General features: G+C 42.8%; 1 protein-coding gene across 1 annotated transcript; it reads right to left on the reverse strand.

The window, feature by feature from the left end:
• Positions 1-7315: 7315 nt before the first annotated feature.
• THBS1 (thrombospondin 1) lies at positions 7316-20764 on the reverse strand. Its single transcript, XM_009482671.2, has 21 exons — positions 20695-20764; positions 19364-19941; positions 18730-18805; positions 18293-18489; positions 17976-18101; positions 16352-16445; positions 15871-16044; positions 15311-15487; positions 14819-14992; positions 14503-14630; positions 14236-14388; positions 13487-13705; positions 12798-12905; positions 12253-12412; positions 11743-11861; positions 9819-10053; positions 9222-9449; positions 8798-9069; positions 8282-8379; positions 8035-8174; positions 7316-7323 (listed from the first exon to the last, which is right to left on the reverse strand). The coding sequence occupies exons 1-21, from the start codon at positions 20762-20764 to the stop codon at positions 7316-7318; spliced, it is 3534 nt and encodes a 1177-aa protein (XP_009480946.1).
• Positions 20765-22318: the final 1554 nt, after the last annotated feature.

A 22318-nucleotide genomic window follows, 5' to 3' on the forward strand; every position in this document is an offset into this window, starting at 1 on the left:
AATATCAATTCAAGCCCTCCTTCATTTATTTTCAGTTTTAAGTAAAACTGTAGGAAATAAAATTATTTGGTAAAACATGTTTACTGGTATGAGGTGCAGAATAACGGAGATATTATATAAAATATAGTGACAAGGTCATTTGCTGAAACATCACCAATATCAGGGTAAAAGGAAAGTTGAGCCCAGCAGTATTCATGGGTTTTTATTTGTTTTTCTAGTGTCTCTCGGTTGTGACCTGCAATAACCCCTCTGTCGAGCTTGCCACTGGAATTCCAGCTGCACTGGAATGCCGTGGCTTCTCCTCAGGGAGTGATGCAGCAGTGATGATTAAGATACTCAAGTGAATTTTCATTTGCAGCCTAACTCAGGATTTGGAAACAAGTTTTCCAAAATACATACCTTCATTCAGTGTAAGTTGTATTTGGTAATAAATTCTGACAAGTCGCTTATTTACAGTCTTTCCTAGCTCTGTTCATCCCAAAACACAGAAGAGCACAGGGGACTGGTTTTTAAAGTTATCCTTCTGACTTTTGGGCTTTGAGATCTGTTTTATATTGAGGAATAAGAAATTTTGTGTGTGCATGTAGGTTTGTGCTGTTTTGCACTCCTTATCTTATTTCCCACTATGACTTTACAGCACAAGATAGATAATTTTGTTCCAAAAATTAATATTCGTGAAAGCAGCACACCCATGAAGGGAAGATTTTGGTGTGCTTGCATCTATTTGCTGAGCCATTTATGACCAAACCATTCTGCCATTGTCACTGAGACTCCTCAGTAATATACCTACTGTGCTGGTGCTCATGGTGGCCAGAGCTCAGCTGTTGATACTGGTTTACTCTAGTGCGTATGTTTTGATGCTGCATGGTTTGCCCTTTTAAATTACAAACTCCATAGTGTTTTCCTCTGAAAGAGGAAAATAAGGGTGATTCAATAATTTTCATGAACTGTATGTGTATATAGAAAATTATATATAAATTATATGCATTAATTTAATATATATAATATATACTGTAAATACATATATTTGAGTAGGATGATTTAAAGAACTATGGTGTTGATTTCAGTATACTGCAATGGTATGAGAAGTTCAGTCCAGATTTACAGTTATTATGCAGATTTAGAGCGGTTGAGGGGCTTTTCCGTTTCAAAGAGAAGTGACAGGCTAAATATCCTGATTTAAAAAAAAAAAAAGTTTGTTGACTATAGACAGCAATGATAAAGGGAGTGAAGTTATTCTTGTATGTCCAGAATTCAAGTTTAAATTAAAGTAATTCTATGAAGGGGTGAAAAAACTTCCAGCTTCATCATAAAAAAAAAAAAAAAAAAGAGGAGGAAAACACCCCACAAAAATTCACAGCCAAATGCTTTTTTCCAAGCCAGACGATGGCTGGTATCTACTTTGTGGATCTGTAGTGCATGTTTTCCCTCTCACTTCCTGAGCAGAACTCCTGCAGAGTCAGTGGACATGCTGAGCACAGAGTGAAAACAGGCTGTGAAAAAATTATCTGCTGCATAGATCAGAGAGGAAAGGGCTGCTTAAACATGTCATCAGAAGAGCCACGACTAGTCTAGAAGCGCAAAAAAGTATGTGAAAAGTATGTGAAAAGTAATTCATGGGCTAGAAAGGGTGCGATTTTACTTCCCAGTCAGGGAGGGATAGGTGAGAGGCTGTTTACAGCTCAATTTCTGTAATTTCGATAATGATAAGAATTTTTGTATTTTATTTAAATCCCCTATTTTCTAGATAAAATTTCAGCAAATTATATGAGAATGCACCTCTTCTCTTTGTTTTGCTTACTAGAAAGACTTTCTAACTACAGCTTTAAATGAGATAGCTCTCTTTTGCTTTTTAGGTGCAAAACCTGCAACATTGTTTACACTTCCAATAGTTCTTCCTCCCCCCGTTACAAAAAAAAGAGCCCCGCTTCTGAGAATCTCACAGTTTGAAGGGTAGACACAGAAGACAAGGTGGTTTGGCAGATGCTTGGGAAGTTGTTAAATTACGAAGGTTTTTGAAATCTAGGAAAAATAACAACTGTGATTTTTTTTCTTTTTTTAAAAAAATTTCAACAGATTTAGTTATTGAGAAATAATTGCTCTTTTATTTGTAGCTAGATTTAAAGGTCAGGAAAACTGTTTCCTTTTTAAAAAGAATAGAGGCACTTGAATACTACTAATGCTATAACCTACAGTTATCCAATTATACATTTCATTGAGGGATTGGCTGGAATCCAGGTGCAATAATTAGAATAAAAGGCTCCCTGTCATTTAAGTCTATGTGAAATAGTTCACTGCTTGCAACTGAATCTGCAGTAGCTTATGTATTTTTTTAAAAAAAGGGCAAACTGGAATGCTCACAAGTGTATTAATTTCTAGAGTGCTCAAGTGCATGAATAATTTTGATTTACAGGCAGGTATTCCGTATTTAGAACATTAGAACTCAACTTAAAAATTTGCTGTCTTCTTGTGGAAATACTGTTCTGTGCCATTATTTTCCTATTGTTTGCTTTGTGTATTTGGTATGCATAGTTTTGGTGGGAAGGGTATTGCCAGAGGCATTCTACCCCAATTTTACAATAACATTAAAATGGTTTCTCCGTACACATTTTGTGAGTAGAGTCAGCAAGGGAGACTGACACAGTATCTAAGCAGCACTCAGTTTAGCTCTTGTGTGTTTTGCCTAGGCTAGCTGTTCTTGAATTTGAAAGCAGTTGAAAAATTAAAGACAAATGATGGCTGGGCTTCCTGGGATTTGTCTAAATTCGAAAATCCAAGTTTCTTTGTGATACTTGCCTAATTTTATGGATTTCCTATAGAAGATTTTATCTTTAAGACTTTTTCTTGCCAAACACTTTTCTCTAATGAGTTCTTTTCCTCTCATCATAACTCTGCTTAAATGTTCATACAACTTTGAGCACCTGTTCTTTCTCTCTTGGAAAAGATGAGAAATAAGAGCTAGAAATCCCCTTGTGGTTATGTTAAGATACTTTCTTCTATAATCTCAGCAATCCTTTCCAAAATGAATTTATGTTGAAAATCAACCAATTACCATACTACAGGCTTCACTGCAAAATCATGGCAATATCAGTAAAAAGTGTACTGTTGTTATTAAGATGCAGATCTTGCTACAGTTATCTCAGTCTTTATCTCCCTAGGTTATCAATATCTACAAGTTAAACTACTACACCTCTTAAACATAGGTTTGGTGCAGGTGACCACTTGAAAACTCAAGCTACTGTATTTGCATGTGCTCTGAGAAGAGTGTGCTATGGTAAGAAAACATTGCACTCTCTGCAGTAGCATGAAATGCAAAGATTATTTATGCAAAAAAGTTGGCCAAGTACCCAATAACACTAGAAGTGGCATGCATTAGCTGGTACACTTACGTGTCCCACTGATGAGTCTCCAGGGAGCTGGGAACAGCATATTTCCCACAGGCTTCACCTGGGGAGTTTTTGCCCTGTGGAGTGTGGCCATTTTCCATGCCCTTCCTGCTTAGTTTTTCTTTGGCAGTTGTTTCTTTGGGCAAGCACAGGCCTCACAACTCATCTATAGCTCTTTCTTGTGTCCTATTGTATTCAGACTCCCCAAGCAACAAATGGGTGGACTTGACCTATGGGTTAACACAAGGCATATGGCTTGCCTTTATTATTCTAAGGCATGTATCATCTCCAATTCAGATACTACGCTGATATAAGCTACATAAATGCATGCAATAAATTAGCATGAAAATTTGGCTTGGGCTCAGACAAGGTCATTGGAATGGGCGGCCAAGGCTGTCTTCCCCCACATCAGCAGCAGTTCCCTTTTTTAAACTTCTGGTTAGCCCTACATATATCCAAATAGAGATATATCTGTTCCTACAACTGATTGGCTTTCTAAATCCAGAGTATCTCATTCTTCCTACAAGTACAGTAAAGAGACTTCTCCAGGTGGGAACTTCCTTTGGTTTTTGTAGTCCTCACTCTTCTTGGTGCCCCTGCGAGGCAAGAAGCGAGTTTGAGACTGGAACTGCAGGACATGAGGTACAGCAGGCCCAGATGAGATCAGACAGGTTACACTGATAGCACGCTCCCATAAGAGACTACATGCCTCACTCCAGAGAAGTGAAGCAGCCTAATCCTGTAACCGGCAAGAGCAGAAATTCAGCGACCACTCATACTTTGGAAGCAACAGGTCAGGAGCTCTTTGTCTTTTTTTCTCCTTGTTCTCAGTGGGATAAAATAAAATATACAGGACTATCCTCAAATGTTTAGTGACAGAAAAATAGGAAAAAAGTCATAGAACAGGTCTCTTCATTCTCAGGAAAAGGGGATGTAAACATTAATTTTGTATACCTGCAGGACTCCTTAAATACACTTCTCATATGAGTATCTAGCACGCCTCATATAGCACCTGGCCTTGCTAAGGGGCTTATGAGACAAACTGCTGCTGTAAGTAAAGACTGAGCAACTAGTCTTCACTGCTCTTATTTTTAGCAGTATGTTCAAGTAGTTGGTATAGCACCACATCATCAGCTTTTTGCTCACCTTAGTGGTCTCAGTCTAGATGAGATATTAACAGATATTCATCTGCCCCCGCAGATAGCCATCATGCTGCCTCTTTTCACATGACAGAAGGAGGTGGTAGGCCTGGCTGGGGATGATTCAAATCCCTGAAAGAGTGTTTTGCCGCATGGCTGCATCAAGGGCAGCATGGCTGTGTCTACACCTACAGAAGTCTCCAGTGAAGCCTTCAGAATCAAATTTGCCAACTGTCCATGCTACCTAACTGCAGAAGTGCCTTCAGGTGGAGAAGCTGTTATACCTGGGGTCAAAGCTCAGGTACATCCCCTCATCGTAGTTTTAATGTAAAGAGTGTAGAGATGTCTTACTTTGAAGCCCAATTTGACATGAATAACATATCAGTGATCCACCAAAGTAATACAAAACATGAATAAAACTAGAGCACAAAAGGTGTAAATATAAATGTCCTTGGTGGTTTATTGTTCTTTGTATGCAAGAAGCTTTATTGTACAATTTACACAACTTTAAAATGGAAAATGGTTTAAAATGTTTACAAAAAAGCATTCTTAGAAAATTATACTAGCAAAACATTGGGAGGAGGGAAGCAAAAAAAAAATCTTCAGTTCAGTGTGCAAACATTTTATAAAAATAGAAATACTAACTCTACAGGTAGCATTTCACGATAAATTATTTAAATAGCATATCTACACAATTATGTGAGTAACTATTACAATGGCAATGAGGAAAATAATTTATAAAAATACAAGCAATGGTATACAAGATGACAGGAAAAATATAACACAACATTAGAAATTGTATTTGACAGGTTTTTTCCAATGACATTTCCTTACTGGGAATACATTTTCTGCAAAGAAATTTTGACTATGTACAGCATGAATTTTTTAGTACTACAGTAGCTTTAAAGTTTTAGACATTTGAACTCTGCTTAATCCAAAGGTTTTTCTCAGTCACACAACAATGAGGTAATATTTGTACGTAAAACTTTCACTGTATTAATTTCTTTTCCTTTTTTGAAAAAACAAGGAAATATTATAGGTATAAGAATGCTACCCCTTTTGTGGGGGAAAACAGTCTCTTTTTAATGTACATCAAGCCCTCTCCCTCTTTTGCAAGGAGCTCCTGAAATTCTGTCTAGTCTGTGAAGAATTCCTTCTTTTGTAGCCACACATCACTAGTTACAGTAATTAGTGTGCAGCAGCACAGATAGCCGGTTTGAATGGTTACTGATTGTGGTCATTGTGCCTCCCTCTGCAATCTCTTCAGGGCAGGTATTCTGGTTTTGTGTCAGGCCCACTGACCAGTAGTAAAGCACTGCAGGCATTTCTCAGCACTAAATAACCGCTAAGATGGTAAACGGCTTTCCCTCATCTCTAGCTCTATGGATGAGACAGGAACTACTACCACCTAAAGGGACTTGAGTTTTAGCACTGAAGAACAGTTGCCTGCCAGGCTACCAACTGCCTTGCACAACGAAAGGAAAAGCCAACATTGAGCTCAGACTGAGAAAAACAAACATTCCATTCCCCACCCCACCACTTTTCCCTGCGCCTCAAAGCCTTTATGGGAAAACTGCTCTTTGTAACAAATACAATCGCCACTATCTGCTCCAGACAAGACTTTTTTCCTCAACTAAAACCCCTCGTTTCAATAACGAACAGAGTTAATAAATAATCTGTATTTACAATCTTAGTCATGAAGACTTGTAACAATGATTAGGTGGATAGTCTTGACGCATTTCTTGTTGTTTTACTCAATAATCCCTCAGTCATTATAACATCAACGACAGGTAAAAATAAATATTTTACAATTTCAGTATTTTATCTACAGGCCCCTTCCCCTCCCCTCCAAAGAAGTGAGGGGTTTAAAGCATCTATGGCATGTAGAAAAGGAATGTTTTCATTATTATTATTATTATTTTTGTGCCTTTTTAACCATAAGAAGCAAAGCACATGCTGGTTTCCTGAAGGACAGCACAGTGCTAGCTGAGATGGTGGTGCTTTCTGGCACCATATCTGAAAGAAAACATTTAAAGGTAAGAAAGATCTGCATCTACTCAGGAAAAAACAGAATCTAATTGTAAATCCCAGTTCTCCGAAAGCTGGTGTGATCCAGTGTGCCAGTTTTTATCCTCATTCCCCCTCCCACCATGGAAATCAGTTTTAGGATATCTGTTTTGTCCTGTGTAATAGAGCAGCTGATCTAGCTCACCACAAATAGAGTAAAAGGCTGTGTTTTCATCTGAAGGATGTGTCATCTAAACCAGTAATCATTTCTCCAAGTTAAACAGATGTAAACCAAGTGCAGCCCTCAAAAAAATTCCTCTCCCCATAAAGAAAAAAGAGTTCACCCTCCCACCCAAAACCCCTTTTCCCCCATACAATGAAAGGTCTTCAGTTTAAGTAGTCCACAGCACATCCAAAGATGTTCTTTTTACAAAATGCTACTCCATGGGACCTCCAGTTAGAGGCAGTGACACTGCACTGTGATAAACAGCAAACAAATGTCTTTCCTACTGAAAGAAGTGTTCTTGTTCAGTGAAGACAATTCTCATTTGCAAGACACATTTGTTTCCTTCCACTTCAGCAGAGGTCAGATACCAAGTATGTTCTCGCTTTCATTCTCTCAAAAGCATTCTCTTGAGGCAGGTCATGTGTTTCGAGTCCACATTTATGCAGAAAGAAGAAAGGAAGGAATAATATAATGGTCCCAGGATTTGTAAGGCTAAACGTTTCAGAAGGTGCAATACCAGCATTTTTAAATAGTCTCTGGATCCAATAACCTTGTGATTATGGATCTGTGAAAAAGAAAAGATTCAGATATTTAAATATTTGTGCGTATTACGCATGATTACATCTAAGACATTAATCCCTAGAGACATTTGGAAAGAACACATTGGTAAAGAAAACTGAAAATGCTTAGGTACTTTCTTGAGTTAGATTTCAGAATCTAGTCGATATGTAACCCTTACATAACGAAGTCACAATTTAAGAGGACTAGGGCAGCTGGAACTAGTCATATGCACTTGCCTCCACTGAATTGCAAGAGTACAATATATGGACAACCTTCTACTTTGCTTGCTTTTAAGCAAATCAGGTTTTTGCCTGTCAGACACTCCTCTCTTGCTTGCTACAGTCAGTATTTTGCATTTTCACCTTGGACTTTGTCAGCTATGTTGCTTCATTCTAGTCAGCCTTTTAAAGCAGATTCAAGATATATTTCATATCTGGAACTTAACATGGATTTCTGATACTTTGAAATAACAGGATAGAAATACACTTAGATTTAAATATACTTAGATTTTATACATTTGAACTTCTAACTGTGAAGAGTTTATCAAGGTGCCCTGTTTCTGCCTGCAGAACTTGCTTGAGATTGAGCCATGAAAGATCATGGGTGAACTTTCCCTCTTAGCTCTTATTTCTTGATCCATTCTATTTTTCTTGAGAGCAGCTTTCTTGAACCAATTCATTTATATAGGATGTCTTATATACAATGTCTTCCTTACCTCTGCACTCATATTTAAGATCTGAGAAGAACACCATTTCTTGAGAGAAGACAAATAATCCTAGACGACCACCAGCATAGGTTTTATCATAGATTGGTCCCGAGTCTGCCATGATTTTCTTCCCTTCATACATTACAACCCTACAAACAGACGATAGGTCAGCCATCAACAAGCTTCTGTTAGGTTCACCTTTACAGACATCCACTTTCCTTGTGATAATTACTTAAGATAAAGGGATGATGCTCACCTGATGTAACCAGTCTTTGGCCTATGGCTAAGACGCCATCTGTATGCAGTGAAGTCTTTCCAGCCTATGTGACGAGGGTCATGCCACAAAGTTCTCACCTGCAAAAGAATATTTTTTTATTAACCAAAGGCCTGAGATAACATAGCTATTATTTTGACATGAAGGTGCCTTGATGATCATCATTTTGACTAGTAAAGACTTACTTTAAGTCATTAGGCTCTGTAATGGGGTCTTTTGAAATCAACTGCATTTAAATTTACTTTTAAATATGTAAATGGGAAACTACTCCACAATTCCAGATTCACTGTTGCTGGAAAGCCTGTCTGCAGCATGCAATCCTGTTAATTTTATACAATATTTTGCATGATGGGGAGTAATTACAAAGTTATTGGTCTTTGCCAAGAAGGCTATGCCATTCTGACCAGCAGGCACAGATGCCCTGTAAGTGTCTGACTTGTTGGAAGAACAGCCTGCCTTACAGTGCAGAAGAGTAGGTTATCAAAGTGCCACTCTTACCTGGCCAGGAGTGTTGCCTGTGTGCCACAGAGCATTACGAAGGTGTTCTCCTGGACCGGTGGTGGAATTCACAACTTTGATGGAGAGACCCGAGTAGCCTTGAGCTTTGGTTGGTGTGGAGTCCCAGTAAGACTGGGTGATCTGCTTCCACATGACAACATAGAAACGACTGCTGGATTGGTAGCCAAATACAAAGCCAGCATAATCATCATCCCTTTCTGTATTGATGAAGAAGGTGCCACTGAAGTCCACAGCATTGAATTCATCAAAACCTATGGGGGCATTAAAGTAGAAAGTTTTAGGCACTGCTCTTTTGTGATTCTTGAACAACCCCTTAATAGTTTCTCTGGTACTCCTCCTCCCTCCCCCACCCCTAACCAAAACAAGAGTGTAATGCTTGTTAGAGTCAAAATTTTCCACTTACCAACTGCAAGGCCAGGGTCACAGTTGACTGTCTGAACCAGTTCTTTACCCTGGTGACGAACAACCCAGTTTGGATCATTTTGGGATGTTCCTTTGGGATCCAGGGGAATCATCTGAAATCTTCGGAAGTCAGTCTCACTAATGTCCACATTTTCAGGGCAGATATCATCAATGTCTGGCACACTGTCTTGGTCAAAGTCATCTTTGCAAGCATCTCCCCGTCCATCACCTGCAAGACACAAGTAATTTCACCATTATATCACCATTGCTGTTTGCTTCCCAGTCTTACAATTTGTAGTTGAAATCTTAATTGCAGATATCCAACTGCCCAGGTACTGCTGGCAGACACACTACAGAAGCCACAACAGCTACTGTATAAATGCCCTTTCACTCCAGCCTGATAGTGACTTAGGAATAAGTTGGATATGTGGTCATTTTCACACTGCTCCTTACTCCTGAGGAGCACTATAACAGCAGTACAGACATTCTATCTTTTTGTTACTTAGAAGTTTTGTCCAACACTAAATAATGTGGAAAAAAATATAGCAAACTATTGGAAGATACTCTTAAAATGTTACTATGATACTGGCCATCTTACCATCAGAATCAGCTTGATCTGGGTTGGCAACCAATCTGCAGTTATCTTTGTCATCAGGGATACCATCATTGTCATCATCATGGTCGCAGGCATCACCTTTTCCATCCTTGTCATGGTCAGCTTGATTGGCATTGGGCACATAGGGGCAGTTATCAAGATTATTTTGATGGCCATCTTCATCTATGTCCTGGTTGTTGTCACACTCGTCACCTATGCGGTCAGAATCGGCGTCTTCCTAAGAAGGGGAGGCGGGGGGAAGAACACTTTAAAATGCCACTTAAAAAAAGGATGAAATAGGAGTCTTAATAACTAGAATTAATTAGGATTTCTGCTTGCTTTAGCAGGAGCCAAGATGGATGTAGTGATGTATTAGGATTAATACACGCTTACTTAAAGCTGCCTGTGCTAACCACTTTAGGGCTGCTTTAGTGTTGCCCTTGTTTTAATCTGAATCCACAGCAGCAGAAAGCAGTGTGGTCATCAACTTCTCTTCTCCCTTCTGCCATGTGACTCTTCTGTCACTAGTCTACCATCCTGGACACAGGGTACTTTACCTCCCACCTTCTCTGGCAGCTCCCTGGTTCCAAGGGCCAGATAAGGGTAGGACTACTCTGTACCTAGCCAGTAGAGACTGTGACATTAAAACATGGTCTAACAAGTCTTGGTTTTAGAGCTTCCACACCTTATCATAATTTTCTTTATCATAAAAGCCTATAATGCTCTTCATGCCCCCCTGACATTTATTCAAATCAAGACAATTATTCCCTTAATGGTCAAAGACTGCATGAACTGCTGTGCTTGCTGATCACATATTTTAGCCAGTCATTTGCTTAGTCAGCTTCTGTAATAAGAACAACAATCCAGTCATCCCTGAGGCTGCCTCAAGGTTTAGTCTAGTAGTCTTGTCAACACTGGTGGATGACTGACCCTGGTGTTGGTGTAGACAGAAGGCATACCACACAGTTTGAACAGCTACTAATTCTGCCGTTTGAAATCTAGTATCTCCGCTTCTAGAACTTCATTAGAAAAGTATTTGAAAAACCATTAGAGTCTTATATTAAGATTTCAAAGTTTTAAGAGAAACATTGCCTGAAAGGATCTTCAGGCATTTTCCACCCTCAGGTGGGAAAGCAGTAAAGCAAGCAACAAAGACTAAGAAATTTTATATTATCTGTTTAAACCCTTCAAGTAACACTGCTTTTAGGCTACATGACCATACTACACTTGATTCCACCGATTTGCAACAGCTTTTCTAACCCTTCAAACATTCCAGTTATGTCCCTGAAGCTATTGAACTTAGAGCCTTGTATTTGACAGGATGGCACAGGCTTTATCTACTTCTCCCTTCAAACATTTTTGAACGAGCAAGTTCTCCAAGAGGCTGGATCCCCCTAGATTTTTATGAAGGGGAATTTGCAAAGTGTCAGAATATGCCTTTTCCTTAGAGAAAAAGCAACCTGTGCTGCCTTCAATTTACTGGTAGAAAAGTTATCTTTTTAAATGCAGCTGTTTGAACTTCAGGACAAAGATTAAAGAGTGACTTTGTGTTTAAGTGAACACAGCACTACAGGCTATGAAGAGGGTAGTTCCTACCCACCTAGATTTCTTACATTGTTCCCAGGAATTTCATATCCTCACTATGAGAATCACTGCAATTGACAAACCTAAGCAATATTTAGGAGACAAGTACATGCAGTAGTCTCACAGATCTTCACTAGAGTTACTCTTCAGAAAATAACAAGCAGCTGTTTGAACTGTGAGGGCATGTTATTTGATAAAGAGACCATTTGGCAAATTAATAAGAATGAATGTTGACAAGTAAAATTTAAGCTTTAGCTTGTTGTTCAAATATTTTCTACAATACACAACATACTATGTTTTTTTATAATACCAGTCTTCTATTTATATAATGCAAATCCCCTACCTGGTCAGGATTGTGTTCCAGTGGACAGTTATCACACTGATCTCCAACACCATCCAAGTCTGTATCCCTCTGGTCTACATTGTAGACATATTGGCAGTTGTCCCTTTCATTAAGGACCCCTGCAAAATTAAGGAGAGAGTTCATGAAAGGAAGTCAGATATCTAAATGCTGCCAAGGACTGTATAAAGCCACCACACACTTCCTGATATATTTTTGAAAGCATTTTGAGCAGCATTTGAAAGCTTTGAAACTTGACCCATTGCTAGCTCTGCCACACACTTCTGTTCCTACTGCCTGCAAGAGTAGAGCTAGAATTTAATTGTGCCAAAATGTGTACATTTCAAAGCAAATTTCCATTAGCTATAACTGTTACTTCAGTAGTCTTTATGTCCTGAAACCACCAGAGGAGAACTTTTGTGTGTTCAGGGATGAAATTTTGTGGTATATTGGTTACATTTGATCGATCTGTGATTAGAAAACCATCTAAAGGAGTGATTAGAGGCCACCTACCATCTCCATCAATATCCACTGCACATGCATCTCCTTCTCCATTGTTGTCAGTGTCAGTTTGATCAGGGTTGTGATTGTAGGGGCAGTTATCACAGCGGTCACCAACATCATCCCTGTCATAGTCATACTGCTGTGGGTTGTAGATGAATGGACAGTTGTCCTGCAAGAGCAAGAAAGAAGTCAAGCTTTAAAGAGTGTTGAATTAAAGCTTTAACCAGGTTCTGCTTATACTTGTACCACTATAAGAAAGGAGAAATGAAAGGCAGGGAAACAGTTAGAACTGGAATGCTTCTATCTCAAAACACCCAATTGCTTGCATGAGTGTAGAAATGGCCAAATATAAGTGAAGATTCACCTTCAAAGCTCAACCAGCTGCAGAAAGTTTGCCTGCATACTTATGCCTATCTAAAGGTTTCTAGGATAGCTGTCAGTGCCAGCAGTTTCCTATGGTCCTCTTAAAATTAAGGTCAGAAGCTAGACCCCAGCCTTAGGAAGGGGAATGGGAGAGCTACATTCTCAAAGGCTGTTCTTTTGTGTTGTCTTACCCGGTCATCAGGAATACCATCATCATCGTCATCATTGTCACAGGCATCACCAATCCCATCCTTATCATAGTCTTCCTGCCCAGAGTTTGGCAGATTAGGGCAGTTATCCTAGAAAGGAAAAAGTACACAGATGGGTTTACTTCTGGTGTGATTACAATAGGTATTTTAGCAGGTAAGATTTAATCATTAGGCAAAACCATAATACCTCAAACCAGGCAGGTGTCATCTTACTGTCATTCTCTCAATTTTAACTAGTCATTACTATGAGGGTAAGTCTTAGAAAGCCATAGTTCAAATAATTTTTAAGACAAAGATTAGACTGCTCTTGAGAACCTTACCCTCTTTTTCTTCCCCTGGGGATAGATGTCTGTCAGAGCAAAGCTGGTATAGGTATAGCCTAACTAGAGTCTTCCTAGAACATTTATAACTAACATTTTATAATTGTGTCAGGCTTCATTTTTTCCCCATATTTCAGGCATATCTAAAGCAACAGCAAGGGCCTCCTAGTAATACCTTGACAATCGTATTCCTACACAGACAGGTATTTTACCAGTTTTATTTGCAGAGAGGATAGTTTAATAGCTCTAACTAGATAGAAACTTGCGTTATACCTCAAAGCTTACATATTTTGTATATTTCTCAGATACACAGGCTGTTAAACAGTAGATAGGAAAACAGGATAAACTTACTTTTTTACAGTGGTAAGTGGCATTGGCAACACAAACAAGATTCTCATTTGGCCATCCATCCAAGTCAGTATCTTCTCCACAGATTATGCCATTGCCAGCATAGCCTGGTTTACATTCACAGCGATACATGGGGTCACTGAAGTGGCCAAGGTAATTGCATTTGGCATTCTTGTTGCAGTCATGTGTTCCATCTGTGCATGGATTACGTGGTTTGCACACCTAGAAGGCCACACAGAAACTAAATCCACTGGAAACATCTTTTTAGCCCTCATTTTTCCCCAGAGATTCAGATAAAACATGGAGAATACATGCTTGTTTTCATCACAGATCCTTCAATCAGAAAAGAAAAGAAAAGCCTCATACGTTACTTTCTTCCACTCCCCAGCTCCAGTAGCAGTCTTAGCACTAATTATTATTTTTCTTGTTCAAACCTTATTTATTGTCAAATGGAACCAAGCACTAAAATATCTCTAAGACACATATTGTTGGATCGTAAGTGAATACTAGTTAAATTACTCTCCTAAAATTATGTATAACATCTGAACCCTCCATGGCTGAGGAGGACAGTAATTTTTAAAACTCATTTTGAACTCCAATAGAAACTGTTTAATGCTCCTGCTCGGAATCAAAGAGGATGGTGTTTTATTAAATGTACCGAGTCCTTCTTCCCTGAAATGCATAGGTGCTTTCTGTTGTTTAGAAACTTCGTGAGATTTCATAAGCCAGAACAGTTCTCAAGTTGACAGTACCTGTTTGTTAGCCATGGCATCCTCAACACTGCGACCAAATGGCTGCGTCCCAGTGAAACGTGGTGGACAAGGCAGACAGTTGTACCCAGGTTCAGTATTCTCACACCTGTGCACTCCATTGAAGACAAAGCAGGCATCAGGAACCTCTTTGCACTGAAATACAAATGAGAGAGAGAACAACAGTTAGCATTATAAGACACCAGGATTTTATTCTCCCTTCCTATTTTCTTTCACTCCCTTTCAAGGAGTAAACTCTAGTCTGCTTACCTCATCAATATCTTGGCAGTGGACACCATCACCATGGTAGCCAGCAGGACAGGCACCACACTTCCAGGAACCATCAGGGGAGCTGGTACATGTAGTCCCCGCAAAGCAGGGATTAGACAGACACCCATCTGAGAAACAAATGAGAAAGTGTTAACATAAGGGATGATTGCCATGCTGCTACAGTACTGTATGGGGCCAATATGCTGGTTTAAAATCCTAGCACTTGTGTTTTACAGACTTAGGTCAAATTTTTTTTAATCGGTATTTTCAAGATTGTCCACAAGCTTCAGATGTTTATGGGAAAATGGATACTCACCAATAGGACAGTCCTGTTTGTTGCAGACCTGAGTCCCTCTAGCTTCACCTACACAAGTCTTCCCACCATATTGAGGCTCAGGATTATTGCAGAGGCGGCTACGTTTTTGAAGTCCTCCTCCACATGTCACTGTGCAAGCATCCCATGGAGACCATGGTCCCCAGTTGCCATTAACTAAAGGGAGACAGAAGTTAGAAAACATGTATAACTTTGAATTCAGTGGTACAACTAGTTTCTACCTGACTAAGGACTATTACTTTTGTAGTGAGCGCACTTCAGATGTTGTTCAGACATAAATGACAGAATTAATGGACTCAGTGGAAAAGCCATAGAAAACAATTTAGTTTCATCTAAAACTAACCTGTGAGGTTTTACCTAGCCCACCTCTAAGTTTAAAGAGAGAAGATTACTAGAACTCGATTATATAGCAACTACTCAGAAAGTTCACCATTTAAAGCTACTGAATAGTAGTTACCACCTGGACACACTTACTTGGGCAAGGATCTTTCTGGCAGGATTTGTTTTCTCTTGCCTCACCCTCACAAGGTTTGCCATTCAGCTGTGGTACCGGAGAGTTGCAGAGACGAATTCTAGTGATGATGCCCGTGCCACAAGTGACAGAACACGATGACCATGGTGACCAGTGACTCCAGCCACCATCCTGTTTAACTACAAGAGATATGTCTGTTATTAATAGAGTTTCTGAAGAACAGACTTCAGCAGGACAGCACCTAGGACACAGCCAGTACCAGAACTGTACTAAAGACTCCATATATATTGGATAGCCTCAGCACTGTCACAGATCAAGCTGTTTTGCCACTAGAGAAATTGCATACCTAAACTGGCCTCAAATTTGTCCTGGGACCAGTGCCCAAACATGCTTATTTACCGCGTTAACTATCTGCTGCCCTTTATCTGATTAATACAAGTCCTTAAAGCTAGAAGGCAATGCTCCATCCCACTGACAGAGCTACATGGTCTGTTGCTGTTGACATTAAGCCAATAAAAGCAGCCTGTGTTTTATTACCAGTGTGAGCAGATTAACTACTTACATCTCTTATCGCACTCCTGAAGGTGGCAAGTCCGAGTCTGTACAGAAGACCCTTCACAGCGGTTATTGAGACTGTCACAGGATCTCCCTCTCTGCTGAATCCCATTCCCGCAGGTCACAGAACATGAAGTCCATTCAGACCAAGGAGACCATCCATCATCTGCGTAGTCGCTAGCTGCAGAGGGATACAGCTCTGAATAAGACTCCAGGTACATGTTTTTCTATAGTCTTTTCTCCCACTCCTCTCTCCACAAAAAAAGGACAGAACTGTCCTGAAAAGCCACATGCATCTTCCTTTCTTGTACAAGATAAAGGCCATGAACTCAAATGTTTCAGTGCTCTCATGCATCACTTAAGTGATTAATCTCAAAGAGACATTATGCTAACATTACTCCAGTGGTGCAAGGTTATATCCAGTTGTGGTATACTTTAAGCTAGATGAAGCCAACCGCTACAGAAGTGTGAAGGTATTAAGTACTTACGCCAGCATCGGGGGCAGCATTCCCCATCAGGCACAGTGGCATTGGAACAAGGCATGAGAGGACAGGACACTTTCCGGCATATAGTGGCAGAGTTCTATAAAGAAGTGCAAGAAGTGCAATAAGCAAGTGGAATATACACAATGTCTGGAGTATGGTTAAATGATAAAGAGATCTTTTCTGCAGCACTTAAAGACTCAATAGCACATCTAAAGCAGAGACTCTTGTATTTAGAGCTAATACAACCCAAGTGTAGTCCCAGATCTTTTTAGTCAAACTTCATCTCATTCCCATTCTCACCCATTATTTTTCAGTCAAGAGTAGAAGCATTTTGGTTTCGCAGAAGCTGATCAAGAGTAGCTACCAGATGCCGGCTAGAGTAAAAAACTAACGCTTGATACCCAAAGTGTAAGGTCAGACTTCAAGAGAACAAAACAAGAATGAGAAGCCAACTTTCTTTTCGGTTAATATGGATTTAAGCTGATTATATGGTAAAGATAAAATGAGTTTAGTGGACTCTGCTCAAGAGCCATAAAATCTATAACTTATACTTAGAGGTCTTTGATCTTTAAGCCAAGCAGGCAGGGTAAGAACACCGACCTCCAATCTCAATGAGAGCTAAAGGGCAGCCTGTAGTTTTGCTTCTTGAAGGTAGCAGCTTGGTCAGAAGAATGCTCTCATGATTGCTATTTTTAATCTCCCCAAGCAAATGACTACATTAAGGCAATTACAGCTAGCATTGAGTAAGAGGGTTGGTAGGAAAGAGGCAAATGCAGAAGCCACAGTATCATTTGCTGACTACAAGATAAAAGATGTGGAGACCTACAGAAGCAGATGCAGAACTTTGAGATGCCTTGGATTGCACATTTACAAATACTCAGCCTTTAGTTTCTAAACAGCAGCAGGCCAGTTAACCCACTCTTTGGTTGACTGGTACTACAAGATGCTTTTGACAGTTAAAGGGAGCAAGAAAAGAGTTTAAAGAAACTCTGAAACTGTATGTTTTGGTGTGCTTTCACAACATTCCACAGGAGCAGAACACACAAGGCATAAGTACCTTGCCAGGTGATCCTGGGATTTAAACAGCTTAACTGAAATCTGGAAGGGATATGATCTCTAACAGCTAATAGGACACAGCTAGAGGCCTTCGTTAGATAAAGAAAAACCCCGTAAGTTTGTTGAGAGCCCTTACCAAGTACTAGAATGTCTTCTACTAAGCCAGCAGGCAGTTCAATGAGGGCAGAAGGTGGATCTAAAGTATTCCAGGGAGCAAAGCTGACAGTACTATAAATTTGTTCCGTTGATGCTGACTTGTAGTTTATTCATGGACTTATGTAAAGAATACTGGCATTCCCCAAATTAAGGGACTAGAAGTGTGTTAACAGCTGTATCAGAGTCATGTTTTGTATAATTTTCTATAATATTGCTGTTGTAATGCTGTATGAAAGCTGCCTTTATACCAGAGATCTAGTAGGATGAAATGAACTGAATAATTCTCTGGCTACTGTAGTATGCCCAGTTCTGTGTAGGATTCACTCTTTCTAACAAAGAAGGTAATTTAGAAATATCTGTTAATTTCAACTCATGAGTTTATATACAGAGGATTTATGGATGTGAGGAATCTTACCTGGCAAGTACATTCAGTGCAGCTGTCAATAGTCCACTCTTCTTTATTTTTGTGCAAGATTCCATTATGAATGCATACTCCAGGAGTGATCTGGACCACTTTGGCAATGAGTTCATTTTCTTCAGTCTTGGGGGTGGGTGGAGGCAGGGGAGAGAGGCAGAGAGAAGATGTTTAGAATTTAAAACAGAAAACACCCTCTTCCACAAAAGTCATAGAGAAAAGTTATTACTATTTATCCAGGCTCTCAAAGGGCAGGTTATAATTCATTCACTAAGTGCCAGTTAATGAAAGGTACCATGAATTTAACCAACACTCACCACTTTGCGAACTCTGTCTTGAAGTGTTGTAACCATGGACCGGAGCCCTTGCAGTTCCACAAACATATTTGTTAGTTCATCACAGGAAAAACCACAGACTGCTTGGATGTCCTTTGTTTTATGGCCAATGTAATTAGTGCGGATAGCTGGGCTGGAACCATTGATGGGGTTGTCCAAAGTAATGATCGCACTAGTGGCTAAGAGACAAAAACACACATGAAGTAAATGCATTTTTTACCATGTGCATTTATCATTCCAGGGTAACACCTGCTAAACAGCTGCCACCAGATTCATTAGGGTGCCTGCAGAAATATAATCTTATGCAACATGGATTTGCATGTCAGCATACTTCTGAGTTCTGTTTCAACTTGTCTTTCTAATGTAATGAGGAATCTTATTTTTAATAGGTCATTGGATTCAGAAAACTGCAAACTTACAGCTGGAGCAGCCTTTGTTCCTCAGGATAGTTTCCAGAGTTGTTCCAAACACAAACCGCACATTCTGCAGCAGTCCCTGTGGACAGAGGAAGAATTACAGCTACTTGCAGCAACTGCAAGGGAAAGAAGTACAACCTGCATGGAGAGAGCTTGTAGGCACTTAAGGTCATGTAAGATCATTAAGAGCAATTTCATGACAGAGAGGGCAAAGTGAAATACGTTGCCTTATTCTTCTTAATGATAACAAGCCCTGTTTCCTAACGTTCTCATCCTTGACCACAAGGACCTGGCAACTCTCTGGGCAGGGAGGAAGGAAAAACCCCATGAATTTCTGAATCTCTTATAAGAAGCTGAGCAATGAAGCTACAACTACCTGGGTGGAAGCTTCAGTGCCTTCTTATTGCTGCAGAAAGCTCTATCCCTGCAAATCTAATGCTTCACCCTTCAAACTCCATTATTAAAGTTTAGTAGATTTAGAGATGGTCCATATCACACATACACAAACTAGTCAGTGGTGGAACCCTTTCTCCCTATTACCCGTGTCTTTGTAGCTATTTAGACTGGTTGAGTAGCTAATGCACCTTCAAGGCAGATGACTGAAAATACTAGGCAAAAACATAAGTGAAAGTCTTACCTGGAAGTTGTCGTTGACCCCCCCTTTGGCAATGCGGAGCCTGGCACTGCTGGCCAGGTCTCTAGTGAAGATGTTCTGGATGGGGATGTCCAGTTCAGCATTCTCCATTTTCTCACACCCCACATAGAGCTGAGCCCGGTCCTCCTGCACAAACAGGGTGATATTCTTCCAATGTCCTGTAGCTAGCAAGGCATCTTCTACTGACACTAATTGCTGCTTGCCATCCCCAGACAGGCTCAGGTCCAGGGTGCCTGCCCTGCCATTCGATACTAGACTGAAGACATGACCAGAGCCATCTTTCTGTTCCACGGACAGCAGCGTGCCTCTACTCTTCTTGGCTTGCCGGAGAGTGGCCAGGAGGATGAAGCCCTTCTCAGCATGGATAGCATCTAGTAAGTCTTGGAACTTGGAGTCAGGGACAGCAGGGATGCGGCTGGCATCTTCAATGCGGTAAGCAGGGCTGGAGGATTCTGGTCCCTTCACCAGGTGCACCCCGGGTGCCCGGCGCCCAGCTCCCTTCCGAATGAAGCCGATGAGTTCAAAGAGATCAAAGACGCTGTTATCATCACTCCTGGACTCTGCAGAGAGATCAGAACAAGCATCATGAGCAAGGGAAGAGAAGAGGCTGAGTAGGTGCGTATCTCCCAGGACTGCTTAACATACTGGCTCATGGTGCATATCGTGCAAGGTACAGCACCTCACAGTAGAGCACAGACAGTAGCTCCGCTGGTACGGCAGTCCCACCAGGAGCTGCCGTGTGGCAGTACATGTGCATTCTTGTACAGGAGCCAGCCGGCACAGGAGTGCCAGGTACCTGCTGGCTGACACACAAAGGTAGCAGCCGTTCTGGCACCTCATTAGACTCTAGCAGAGGAGAAATGGACAGCAGAAGCCCAGACCGCAATATTCCTATGCTAGGATACAGCAAAGTGAGCTTGCTTAGTCCATCTGGGTGACAGCAAGCACAGTAGCAGCTTCTCTATAGCACCGTGACGGCAGCCTACTGCCCCATTCCTTCTTCAGCCAGTTCCTACATCATGTTCCTCCTTTCCTCTGCCCAACGCAGGGGTGGACAAGCTATGCGCTCAAGTCCTGGAGACTCTGCGTTCCTATTGCTGAAGGTTACACGAATTTCACACCAGAGAGTTTCCTGTTCCCAACTAGCTGATGCTCAGGTTAAAAAGTTTTTGTTCATCGAAAGCTTTGGAGATCTTCACCACCGAGCACAATTTCAGCTGCCTACACAGACACCAAGAAGCGTTTTCTTTTTTTCCACCCCCCCTCCACCCGTTCCCTGCCTGCTCCGAGTACCAGCACAGAGCTGGGCTTACCTGCAGTGCGCTTGGCCTCCGAGACGCCGAGCACGACGAGGAGGAGGAAGAGAAGAGGCGCTGGCCCCATGGCAAAGGTCTGTCTCTGAACCAGCCTGGGGACAGGCACAAGGAAGGAGGTCACCGCGCTGCCGTCGCGCCCAGGACCCACCGCCCAGCGCACCGGCGGCTCCCGAGGCTCCCCGCAGGCCGGAAGGCTGCGCAGCGGGAGGCGGCGGGGACGCGGCAGGTGCCCCCCGCCGCCCTCGCACAGGACGGCGAGCGCGGCGGGAGCCGCTTCAGCACTTACCTCCGGGGAGAGCGATCCGGGCGGGCAGCGCCGGCCTCCCGCACCTCCGGGTACCGGCGGCTAATATCCTCGGGCGGCCCTCGACCGTCCCGGCGAGGCAGGGCGAGCAGCGGCGGGTCCCGGGCGCTGCGGCGGCGGGCGGCGAGAGCGGCGCTGCCGGGACACTGCGGGCGCCGGGCGCCGCGCGCGCCTTTAAAGGGTGGCTCGCATTCCTCGGCTTGCGGCGGGCCAATCAGCGGCGGCGGGGCAGGAAGCGGGAGGCGGGTGCCGGGTGGCTCCGCGGCCAGAGACAACTTTCCACAGGGACCGGGGGGCGGGCCCGGGCCCGCCGCCGCCGCCGCCGCCGCCGCGCCGGCCGGGGGAGCGGGCGGCCGCTGAGCCGCTCCTGACGGGCGGCGCCGCGCCCGGCCGCGCCGCTTGGGGGCGCCCCGCGAGCTCGTACGGCGCTCGCCCTTCAGGGCCCGCCGGGCGCGAGGCCGCCGGCTGCCTGTCGCCTTCCCCGCCGGCAGCGGGGGGCCGCGGCGAGGCCGTCGGGGGCCCGCGGCCCCCGAACCTGCCGGCAGCCGCCTCTGGCACCCGTTCCCCGCCGCTCCGCGCCCGTCCCGCTGCCCGCCCGGCGGCCCAGCCCTCCCCTCCGGCCCCTGGCTGCCGGGCGCTCGCCCAGGCCCTAGCCCTGCGCGGAGGCGTGAGGGTGCCGCGGCCGCGCTGTGTCCGCCGGGCGGCCGTGCCCCCTGCGGGCACCCCCGAGGGGCGCTTGGCGGGGCGCTCCCCGCCGCAGGTGTCTGCCGGCGGCCGGGCTGGGACGTGGAGGAGAGGTGTGCCTGAACGCCGCTGCCTCGAGTCGCTTAATGAAAGCAATCTTCACTTAATTAGCTTAATTCACTTAATGAAAAGCTTCCCTCCCTGCCCACCTGTCGCAATACACAGCACACGGGACGCTGGGGCTGCAAAAGGGGGAATAGTGTAAATCCTCGTTAGCTCTGTCTGCCCGCCCTTGGAGGGGATGCGGGCCGGGTCATGGGGAAGAGAGGGGCACGATGGCGGGGTAGGAAGGCAGGCTGGGGGAACGGGGGAGCCTGGCGCCTTCTCCTTCCCACTCCACTTCTCCTTGTCGCTGGAGAAGACTGCGCGGAGATGACCCTCGGTTAACAGCTTTGCTTAAGGAACGAAATCACTAACGCTGGACCGCAGCCAACATCTCCCGTAGTGACTTTGTTTAATGAACAAAATGATTGATGCTACTTCAGCCAAGAATTTCCCACGTAATCCGGATTTCAGGTAAGAGGAAAGCTTTTAGAGGTTAAAAAGGCAGGTTCTCTACGTCATGTCATACTC

This window comes from Pelecanus crispus, chromosome 6, assembly GCF_030463565.1.
Source record: "Pelecanus crispus isolate bPelCri1 chromosome 6, bPelCri1.pri, whole genome shotgun sequence".
In the NCBI taxonomy this organism is placed as follows: Eukaryota; Metazoa; Chordata; class Aves; order Pelecaniformes; family Pelecanidae; genus Pelecanus; species Pelecanus crispus.